At 49.8% G+C, this 11,983-nt stretch overlaps 1 protein-coding gene across 1 annotated transcript in view; it reads left to right on the top strand.

Annotated features, from left to right (window-relative positions):
* Positions 1–6,692: 6,692 nt before the first annotated feature.
* The window catches only part of LOC144180083 (uncharacterized), a 61,564-nt gene continuing 56,273 nt past the window's right edge, over positions 6,693–11,983 (top strand). Inside the window, exon 1 of the mRNA XM_077708491.1 lies at positions 6,693–7,626. Within this exon, the coding sequence (XP_077564617.1) occupies positions 6,693–7,626 (934 nt within the window). The remainder of the gene's footprint in view (positions 7,627–11,983) is intronic.

Raw genomic sequence — 11,983 nt, 5'->3', positions numbered from 1 at the left:
GCAAATAGCTAAGGGAACCAAGGAAGGCCTCAAGCAAACCAACGCGTCAGCTGTGTTTAGAGATGACCAACAATTGCCAAAGTTGAGTAAAAATTGATTAGGAGAAGATAGTAATGATTCGTTAGGTGGTAATAAGGTGGACTGAAATTGACTAGGGTGGACCAAGATTAATTATACTGTATTAAGGGGAATTAAATTGATATAGGATGGAATAATGATTGATTACTATTTTGGAGTAATGATTAATAAGGTGAACTCAATGTTATTGGGATGAATTATACTGTATCAAGGTAGACTAAAATAATATAGGATAGCATAATGATTTATTAGTAGTTGATAGTAATGATTGTAATGTGGAATTAAGGTTATTAGAACAAATTAGGATACATTAAGGTAGGGATTAGGGTGGATCGCAGTTGATTAACATAAATTAAGGTAAATTACGCCGGGATTAAGAGCGCTATGATGAAATATAATGAATGAAGATGGAATGAAACTGATTAAGATGAATTAACTACCGTAGATAGCGTGGCAGCTGTCTCGACTTGTGGACGTATGCATAAAGGAACCCTGATAATATATCGCCTGGATTTCGCCTTCAAACCACGGTAGAAGGTTAAAGTGTCCCGAGAAATTTGTAATAGCAGTGAGATGGGACTTCGCGGCCGTATACTTCCGAGTCGACGCCACGTAGACGTCTCACTGGTCTGTGTACTCGCATGTACTAATGATCATCGATAATTTAGACCTTCAGATTGCTTCGTACTTGAGGTTCAGTCATCGTCTTGGCAGAAATAGTGGGAACGTGAATTATGGTGCGAATGCGATTAAAATGTAAGCCATATCACGGTGTCCTGCCCTCACATGAACAGTGAGGTTCCGGAGAAAGGGTGGAGGTGGAGGTTTCAGTTGATGTCCGGAGTTCCGCTTGGCGTTAAGCAGTCCCGGAGTTGAGGAGGAGACGGGTCATGGCTCTGTACATTGTGTGGCGAGCTGCTTGCTCGTTCCGCTGCAGGCGTCCATCCAGATCACCACATCTTTAGAAAGTTGCGCCGCTCCATTTACAAACCCGCACGCTCGCGTAAGACACACTGAGGGAATTTAATCTGCGGGTTTTTCAATGCGCACGGATGTCAATGTGCATGCGCTTAGTATTTATTTCCTTCGAACTGGCTGTATATCGCTTATGCTAGGGTCCTTAGGTGAACAGCCCTGGTGGCGACGGCTGGTTTTAACCAAACGCTTGCGAATTGCGTGAGTCGGCAGTTCAATAGACAAACCGCCTGGTCCGTGGCGGCACGTTTACTTGGGTTTCCTTCCCTTACAGCTCGATAATCAAATCTGGAGCTGGGTTTTTTGGCTGTGGATCCTGCGTTAGAAAAGCACGGTAAACTGTGGCCAACAGACTTAGAGAACTAGCAGCCATTATGTCGGGTGTGATGATGTTGAGGTTGGGAAGATCTCATATGAGGCGGTAGTTGAAGCCAGGAGCAAGAGATTGGGACGCGGTCTGACAGACAAGGATGACGAACATTTATGCAGGGCGGGACATAAGGACAATTTTATACGCTAACCATAAAAAGTACAGTTAACAAAAGCTACAAGCGAGAGTTCGACGGAGCCAAACTAGCGTAAAGAGTGAGTAATAGTCCCGCACGCATGCTCGCGAGCACGCACGCACGCACGCACGCACACGCGCGCCCTGGCGGGCGCGCGCGCAGACACTCACACACTCTCTCTCTCACACGCACACACACGCACACGCACACGCACAACTGATTCAAGGTTCTCGCGACTAGAAACAGTATCGCATGGTTTATGCACGGGGATGTCGTTGAGGAGCCTGAAAGCCCGAGCGACGCAGAAGTCGTTAGAATTAACAGCCACGGGACAGGGCTGCAGCTGCTCGCAAAGCGAGAGAGGCAGCAAGATGCAGTGGCACCGTCAGTGGAACAATAGACGCACTGGAGATATACGCCCGGCACGGCGTTTCCACTGATGAGGTGGTGTCAGTACTGTATGAAACTGCAAAGGGGAACGCAGGATTTGCAAAGGTGCAAGTGCGCATAGTTCTTCCGCCCTCTCCCCTTTCTTTTTGTCGAAGAATAAAACAAAGCATTTGAATTATTGGTTCACAGTGACGTCTGGGTCACATGTTTGCGGAGTGTAAACATGTGACCCAGATATCTGTCAAGACATTTAAATACATCGACCAAAGCACCATGTTCGTCAGCGACAACTTTTCAGATAGCCAGCTGTATTTTCAGTATTGAGCAGCAGTTGTGGCGGCATGAACATTCAGCAGCTTCTCGCACCATTGAAGGCTTCAAGATGAAAGTTGAAACCTTTTTGCATGCATCCAAACTCTACTGAATTGTTGCTGCAGCATTGCAAAAAACTCCGTCCTCGTGAAGAAGAATTTCAGCCCCGGAACGGGAACGAATTATCTACTTGTCGTCCCCGCAAACTTTCGTGACGAAATTTTGGAAGCGTACCACGACGACCCGTCTTCCGGACATCTCGGCACAGCTCGCACTATTGCAAAACTATATTCAAGTTTATTTGGCTTTTATGTTTTGATTTTTTGACAGCCTTTGTAAAACATCCCCCTCGCGAGGGGCACGATCAAATGCAGAGCATTTCCGGGGGCGCACCACGTTAAGTAGTTTGCGTTACGTTAATGTTGTTGCACTTGTTGCTGTTGGTTGTTATATTGTAATTAAATGAGGAGACGTAATTACGTGGTCACGTGACATCATTTATTAGCAGGTGGGTATGATTATTATTATTCTCTTCTCTTCTCTCTCTTTTCTTCTCTGGCTGTTGTTGTTGCGTCGTCGACGTCTAGATGCCTCTGGTTGCGTTAGTCCCCCCATTCGAGGGAGTCGATGGGAGACGTCATTGTTGAAGTTGCTCTTGTTCTTGCTGCTGCTGTTGGTGTTGTTGCACGACACCGAGGACGACGGCCTTGTGGTCGCTGAACCACAGATGTTGTTGATCCCGCGACGCGCGCGCCCCCACCTGTTGGGCGCGAACCGACCGCGGAGAGAGCGCGGGATGCGAGCGGAGAGTAGGCGAGGAGGAGCGGGGGAGAGGGCGCACCTGCGAGCGATGCGGACTACTACGGACGCCTAGAACGGGTGACATCGTGAGTTAAAGAAATGCTCTGCATTTAAAACTGCTGCGAGCTCCAGATTCGCAGGTAGGAAATTTTTGAAACGTGGCAGTCATGTAGTTGTGTTTAGTTATTTTTCTGCTCTTTGTGTTGGCTTTCATATATGCGTCGGAAGAATGACTCACTTCTTAGGCACCCCAAGCATTTTCATAACGGCCTGTAGTTTACGTATTGATGAAAACGTTTATTGAAATACAGAATATGGGGAAGAAGGGAGAAAAGCAAACGAGCTGTGGATGGCCATCCTAGTCCGGTAAGCCGCGTTGTAGTTTACGTATCACATGTTATTTTTGCGTTGCCTGTAGCCAGTCCCGTCTTATTGGACGCAGTAACGGTGTACTTTTCGGAAAGGTAATGCCCTCCCACTTTTTGAGGTATTCCCGAACAGCGTATCTTACACCACAGTTACTTTCAAAGAAACGGGGAGCTTGACAAAGCATTTGCATTCCCGCCGAATCAAAATTAGCGTTAGTGGTCTGAGAACAACATTCGTGACGGACCTGCAATGTGAAGGGAAAGCTGATGTTTTGGTAATTTTTGTCTGTTAAAATATCTTGTAAGATATGTAAGGTACCTCAGCGCGTTCAACGCGCGTTCAGCGCGTTGCTTTATTCGCTGTGCAAAGACAGTGTTTCGCACTGAAGAAAATGAAGGATTTTAAGTGCCCAGTATAGGGCTATCGAAATACTTTCTCTGTATTTTAGGCGGCATGCTAGACCCTGTGCTAACCTTGGGGAACTGAAGTTCACTCTGGGATTTCCACAGTCCCTTCTTGCCACCTTGAGTGTAGTCTGCAGCCGACCAAGCTGAACTCAGCTGTAATCTGAATGGCTGTGCTTGGTGCCTGTCCCTTGTACTCACCGCGCCCCACTTTCTTCAAACGAGTCTCTGGCACCTTGTGCAAGAACGGGAGATATCAGTAGGGGAATCCGAATTGACGGGGAGCATTTTTTTTGGAACGACGATTGATACACACTCGCATAAAACAAGATCAGCGACAGTGACGCAGAAACTAAATACTCACGGACCACCAAATAACTTCGCTGCGAAGTTGGAAGAAGGCCGCCGCCAGAGGCAAACGGCCGTTTACTTTTCCGCCTGCGGAAGGCGGTTAGACTGATGGCCGTACGTGCTGCTTCAATAATAACGCACGCCGAACCAGCCGCCTCAAAAACAAGTCCATTTAGAGGCCCGAGAAGGTAACCCTGGCCCATCAGAGAACAAGGAAGGAAGTGGGGCAGCTCTGCCGGACGTCGGCCCATCCCCGCTGCTAGTATACTTCTCCCACGGCAGAAACGATCCAAAACAAGACGCAGACATTCGGCTAGCCGGACCGAACATAGATCTCCGTTTTGTGCAACGTCGGCGCGGCAGGGCTTTATTTTTTTTTTCCTCTGCCTGCTTTCTCGGCACAGTTTTGGTCCCCGCTGACTCGAAGCCGAGTCGGCGGACGAGGGACCTCCGGAAGATTTTTGTAACGCTTGTGGCTGCTTTGTTTACGCCGTTGCCTGGGCGACCGTCCTGCTCACGGCAGACAGGCGAAGAGAGTGTTGCCGATCCTAATTCTTTGCGTCAAATTGATTTACGCGCGCTGTCCGTCCGCACAGCGCTCCCTCCGCGAGGCCCCGTTTTGCTGGTCAGCTGTGCTCCTGTTTTCTCTTTTCTCGGAGCGAGTTGTGGGAGGCGATTGCCATGCAAGGCGATTTGTGCGATGGGCCGGCCTTCTGGGGGGCTCGATTCCTCGCCGCCTCTGGCGCTCCCATTTCCCTGAAAGCTTGACCGCCGATAACGGCGGCCGCTTCATTGTTATGAACAACCCCGTGGGCTCCGGAAGCGCTTCTTTCCCCTCCTGTCTATCGGTCTTCTTTCCGACTGCTCGCATCCGCTAGGCCCGTGAGGTTGGCACGGGCTTCCTTGTTTACGATACTTCCCGCGCCAACAGGGCGGCCTCATTGCATGCACTCTGCTCGGAGAACTCACTTGCTCTGCCAAGAACGAGCGGGGATTTCGCCAATACCTTGGTGTCTCTTTTACTTGACTCATTCGAACCAGTCGGTCACAATGGTGTTTACAGTAATCTTCAGAGACATTTTTTATTGTTAGTATATGCGGCGGAGCACGACATTGAGGAAGAAAAGGCTAGACACAAGTGTAGTTGGCGTAGTTCGCTTTGAAGGCTATGCTGTACAGTTCCATGCAGGCAGGTGAATGTCGAAACGTTTGCAGAGCCTAACAACGATGACGAAACAAGAACAAAAGAAGACGAAATGTCGCCTACTGACAATACGCACACACGCACAGATACATACAGGGTGATCAAAGTTAAGTCGACAGGTTATTTTAAAAATACGCTCTTAGATTTACGCGAAGATGACCTCTGCAGTGTGGTTAAGCACCCAGGGGGACACATAAATAGGAGGTAATTATTAATTTCGGAGGGTTAATTAACTAAAATTCATTAATTACCTTTTCAGTGGCTAGAGTAACCAGGCATTTCCACGCAGTTTCAATTGACAGAATTCTTCCAGTGCATCCGTAGTCTGAGATACCAAACGGAGAAGTTTAATTGCCGTTCGCATGATTACGCATGCAAGACAGTCTGCACCGGCGCAAAGCTCCTCCCTTCTGTGACGTGCCGGCTGTGCACAGTGTTTAGTACGACAAAGTGGGTGGAGACAAAGGAAAAAGTGATAACTGGCACCCATTCATTCTTGGCTGGTGTTATCGCAATCTGCAGTACTCGGAAACGCTATCGAAACACAGAACAAAAGGCAGGAGCTATGCGCCGGTCTTGACTTCTAGCAAGCGTAATCATGCGAACGGCAATTAAACTTCGCCGTTTGATATCTCGGACTACGGATGCACTAGAAGAATTCTGGCAATTGAAACTGCGTAGAAACACGATTGCGTCTAACTTTCCAATACAAACATGCCTAGTTACTGCAGCCTCTATTAATTAATCAAGTTTAGTAAAAAGCCACTTACATCAATAATTACGTCCTATTTATGTGCCCTTATGGGCGCATAACCTCACTCCAGAGGTGGTCTTCACGGAAATCTAAGCGCCAATTTAAACAAAAACCCTGTCGACTTAACTTTGATCACCCTTTGATACCCTGTATATATATATATATATATATATATATATATATATATATATATATATATATATATATATATATATATATATATATATATTGTAACGCTACATAACTTGTTGAATTTTGTGCACAGTAGATGGCATTGACTATGTCACAGGCCAAACCCGCCGGCGAAAACGGCGGGGCGACGAAGAGACGAACGAGGTGCTTTTTCGCGTATCCAGGGCTCGGACACGACGCTCGGCGACGGTCCTGACCCAGGTTTTTTTAAATAAACCCTCAGCTCACCCCTCAAGGCATCAGCGTCACCGTAACAGTTTTTGGTGGAGGTGCTGGGTACGACGCCGCGGACAACAGAGTCCCTGGATCTGCGCCGAAGCCGTCGCATTGCTGGCCTCCCGCCCTTCCAAGAAACGATGACTCCGCCTGCAGGCAGTTCCCAGAAACCACCGACGGGCAGCTGGCAGCCCCATCGGGAACCCCGGTCATTTTCAGGGAAGGCCGGAGAAGACGTGGATGAATGGCTCGCTCATTATGAAAGAGTGAGTAAATATAACCGCTGGGACGCTGTGGCCCAACGCGCGAACGTCGAAATCTACTTGGGCGAGACAGCACTGACGTGGTTTGAAAACCACGAGGTAGCGTTGACCACATGGGAACGGTTTGTTGAAGAAATTAGGAAGAGATTTGGTGACTCGATAGCGAAGAAGAAGAGGGCCGAGCAGACGCTTCTCCAGAGGGCGCAAGTGCCCGGGGAAACATGTACAACTTACATTGAGGAAATCCTCAAGCTGTGCCGGATCGTTGACGCCAGCATGCCAGAAGATGACAGAGTTGGGCATGTCCTCAAAGGGATTGCAGAAGACGTATATAATTTCCTTATCGGCAAGGACAACTTGAATACGGTCACCGATGTGATTCGCCACTGCCGTACGTTTGAAACTTTGAAGGCGCGTCGGATTACACCCAAGTTTGGCCGACTGGCCAACGTCACAACGCTGGCCAGCGTGGACGTCAGCTCGTCTGCCGACCTCTCTGCGACTATCCGACAAATCGTTAGCGAGGAGCTCCTGCAGCATGGAGACGTAACTCGTTGCTGGACACCCTCTCGCGACGGAAGCTTCATCTGCGATGCGTCATCTACTTGTTGCCATTCAACAACACATTTTGGCTCCTCACGGCCGTCGGTCAACGTTGGTGACGTGGACGACTACCAGCGAAGGGGCGTGTACACTATGGCGCCCCACTACCAGCCACGGGAAGATTTTCTTCGTGATTCCCATCGTACACAGGGCGTCTACTACCCGGAAGAGCACCATCGCTCGAGTTTTCCAAGGCCATTCTCGCCTGGTAAGCAGGATCCTCGTCGCGAACCACCCACCTGCTATCGATGTGGACTAGTCGGCCATATTTCGCGGTTTTGTCGCTGTCGGCGCCAAGGACCCAACGACGATCCCACGTTCACGTTTCCTCGGCCCAATAACCTCAACCCTGGCACTCGATGGTATCCACCACTGTCGTCAACACGTAACGACCAGCCGACCGGTCCACGCAATGGCTCCCCCGCTTCGGACAGAAGTTTGACTCCACCGCCTCTACGCCAGCGCCAGTCTCCATCACCTCGGCGCCGTCCAATGTCGCCACCGCCGGGAAACCAGCCGGCGCGGCCGATAGAGGTGAGGTCGCCGGACAGCCTTTACGAAATATACCTCTGCCCGTTTACATGGTCAAAAAGAAGATTGAAGTTTTAATTGATGGTGTGCCGACGATGGCTTTGGTTGACACTGGGGCAACAGTTTCTGTGATGAGTGAGGCATTTAAAGACAGCCTTGGGACTAAAGTAATATTCAGCTGGGATCGCAGTGCCACATTTCGAGGCGTTGGTGGTGAAACGTTGTGACCCCTTGGTACTTGTACAGTGGATGTGTCATTAGGGGGCAAAAGCTTCAAAGCAGAATTTGCGGTACTTCAGAAGTCTACACACGAAGTTATTCTCGGTATTGACTTCTTGGAAGAATGTGGTGCTAAGTTAGATTGTGCGACTAGCGAACTCTGTGTAAGCAGTGTTCTTTAATCTGCACTTGCCGAAGAATCTTCACGTTCGAGAGAACACGCTCTGGTTGTTTCGGAAGACATTATTCTACCTCCCCTATTGGCGTCCTTCGTACCTGTCATGGCCTGCGGTGCTGTGGATCCTTCCTTTTGTGCAATTGTTGAGCCCATTCTGCCAAACTGCGTCAAGAAGGATGTTTTGTTGCCGCACTGTTCGATTTCCGTGCACGGTGGGCGCAGTTCCATATGCGCAGTTAACTGCTCAGCAGCTAGTACCGTTCCGCCGCTGGGGATGAAGCTTGCGCTATTTGAAAAGGATACCAGAGTACCCCTTGCAACAGTGAGTGACGAAACTTGCGATTCCAAGGGTGACTGCGCTACGCGTGACGAACAGCCTTTGAAGATGATAAACAAAGGTCTTCCTTCTGCCGAGAGGGAGGCGTTAGCCCATGTCCTTTCAAGGCATGCGACAGTGTTTGACTTGTCCACCAGCCCCGGCAACAAGACCGAAATCCCGCCTTCTCGCACGCGCCACAGCATAGACACCGGAACCGCCCGCCCGCTCCGGCAAAAACCGTATCGGGTTTCTCCTGGAGAGAGGAAGGTCATCGCAGACCAGGTCAACGAGATGTTACACAAGGGGGTGGTACAGGAATCAGCTAGCCCTTGGGCAGCGCCGGTAATCCTGGTGAAGAAGAAGGATGGTTCCTGGCGATTCTGTGTTGACTACAGATGCCTGAACGCAATTACAAAGGACGTGTACCCTCTTCCTCGCATAAATGATGTCATTGACTGTTTGCACTCCGCCTCTTACTTTTCGTCAGTTGACTTAAGATCTGGTTACTGGCAAATTCCGATGGATCCGGCCCACAAAGAGAAGACGGCTTTTGTGACTCCTGACAGGCTATTTGAGTTTAACGTCATGCCGTTTGGCCTTTGTAACGCCCCAGCTACATTTGAAAGGTTCATGGACACAATTTTGCGCGGTTTAAAGTGGGAGATTTGTCTGTGCTACCTCGACGACGTAGTCATTTTTGGACGCACTTTTGAAGAGCAAAACAGCCGCTTTGACATGGTCCTGAACTGCCTGGAAAAAGCCGGCCTTGTGCTAACTTAAAAAAAATGCCGCTTCGGCGAGCGCCAGACCTTAGTGTTGGGGCATCTAGTCGACAAAGATGGCGTTAGACCTGATCCACAAAAGATTGAAGCCGTGAGTCAGTTTAAGCAGCCAAAGTCTGTGCGCCACCTACGAAGTTTCCTGGGGCTATGCTCCTACTTTCGTCGGTTTGTACCAAACTTTGCAAAGCTCGCTTCTCCCCTGTCTTCTCTGTTACGCAAAAATGCTTCTTTTTACTGGTCATCTGAGTGCGAAGCCTCCTTTTCTCAATTGAAATTTCTTCTCACGTCGGGGCCAATACTACGCCATTTCGATCCGGCTGCTCCTACAGAAGTGCATACGGACGCCAGCGGCATCGGAATCGGAGCAGTCCTTGTGCAGAGACTTCACGGCACTGAGCATGTGATCGCCTACGCCAGCCGCACCCTCAACAAACCTGAGAAAAATTATACAGTGACTGAGCAAGAATGTTTGGCTGTCATCTTTGCTGTGCATAAGTTTCGCCCTTACATATATGGAGGGCCTTTTACAATTGTTACCGACCACCACTCCTTATGTTGGCTCGTTGGACTACGTGATCCATCTGGACGGCTCGCCCGCTAGCTCCAAGAATATGATTTCGTTGTTTCTTACAAAAGCGGCCGCCGACACACCGACGCTGACTGCCTTTCCCGGCTCCCAGTTTCATCTACCGCCTGCGACGCTGACAATTTCGACGACTATCTTGCAGCAGTCGTTGAGACATTCCCTGACACAGAAACCTTCCGGCGAGAACAGGAAGGTGACCCCAAGCTAGCGTCCTTCTTCGCCACTGCTCGTGACTGCACCCATCCCAACCGCTTTTCTATTCGGGATGGTCTGCTCTACAAAGCAAACTACAATGCGACTGGAGCGCGGTTCCTTCTCGTTGTACCCGAGCGGCTGCGCCCTTGCGTACTTCGTGCTATGCATGATGACATGACGTCTGGGCACCTTGGCTTCGCTCGCACATTACACCGCGTACAAGAACGCTTTTACTGGCCCAACATGCGGCGCACGACTGAAAAATACGTGGCCAGTTGTGTGGAGTGTCAGCGCTACAAGCGTCCTGCAACCACACCGCCCGGCCTCCTCCATCCTGTGCATCCACCCACTACTCCATTTGAGAAAGTCGGGATTGATTTCGTTGGCCCACTTCCATGGACGCAAGCCGGAAACCGCTGGGTTATCGTCTGCGTGGACCACCTGACGCGTTACGCAGAAACTGCGGCTGTACCAACAGCCTCGGTTTTGATGTCCCTGCTAAATTTTATGATTCTGAGGCATGGCGCTCCGCGCGTGCTTATTAGTGATCGTGGCCGCCAATTAATTGCGGATGTTGTAGAGGAGCTACTTCGCCTTTGCACCTCACAGTTTCGCCATGCTACACCATATCATCCGCAGACCAACGGACTTGTTGAACGCACGAATCGGACACTTCTCAACATGATTTCAATGTACGTGGCATCAGACCACAAACTGGGATGAAGTATTGCCTTTCATAACTTACGCGTACAACACGGCCAAGCACGAAACAACCGGCTACAGTCCCTTCTACCTCGTCTATGCACGCAATCCTCGCACTCCTCTGGACACTATCCTGCTATTGTCGTTGCACGATGAGGGGTCAGTTGCCAAGACTCTGTGCCTGGCCGAAGAGTCCCGCCAATTAGCTCGCCTGCGCACCCTTGCATCACAGTCCCGGTTTAAACAGAGATACGACGTTCGCCACCGCAGTGTATCATTCTGTAAAGGTGATTTGGTGTGGTTATCGACTCCCTTTAGGAAACGCGGACTGTGTAGCAAGTTTTTGTCGCGTTACACTGACCCATTCGTTATTCTCGACCGTGTAAGCGACGTGACCTACGTCATTTCGCGCCTCACAACACATGGTCACCGGTCCAGCAAGACCCAACATGTGCACGTCGCCCGGCTAAAGATTTATCACCCTCGTGCTACTGAGTGACTCACCCGGCGGGTTTCGTCTGCGGAGGGGGGAAATGTAACGCTACATAACTTGTTGACTTTTGTGCACAGTAGATGGCATTGACTATGTCACAGGCCAATCCCGCCGGCGAAAACGGCGGGGCGACGAAAAGACGAACGAGGTGCTTTTTCGCGTATCCAGGGCTCAGACACGACGCTCGGCGACGGTCCTCACCCAGGTTTTTTTAAATAAACCCTCAGCTCACCCCTCAACGCCTGAGCGTCACTGTAACAATATATATCAGGGTGTCGAACCGGAACCGAACCAAACCGAAAACCGGAACTGAACCCGAACCCGAACAGTTATTTTTTGAGCACGCTGAACTAGAACCGGAACTGAACCGAAAAAAGAAATAACGGTTACCGGTTCATGCCGAAACGGTTCGACCCTCTGTTGTTGACATTGCACAGTCAATGCAATTCAGGCCTTTTTTTCTTTCACGTACCATCAACTTCGTAACTGCTCGCGCACTTTCCCCTCCAGACAATTGAACACTATCACGTTCTATGTAACAACAAGGGGAATGAATGAGC

This window comes from Haemaphysalis longicornis, unplaced genomic scaffold (assembly GCF_048455015.1).
Source record: "Haemaphysalis longicornis isolate Haplotype H1 unplaced genomic scaffold, Haemaphysalis longicornis Haplotype H1 scaffold_4, whole genome shotgun sequence".
Classification (NCBI taxonomy): Eukaryota; Metazoa; Arthropoda; class Arachnida; order Ixodida; family Ixodidae; genus Haemaphysalis; species Haemaphysalis longicornis.
Note: the sequence above shows the minus strand (reverse complement) of the source record. Positions and strands in the feature narration are given on the sequence as shown.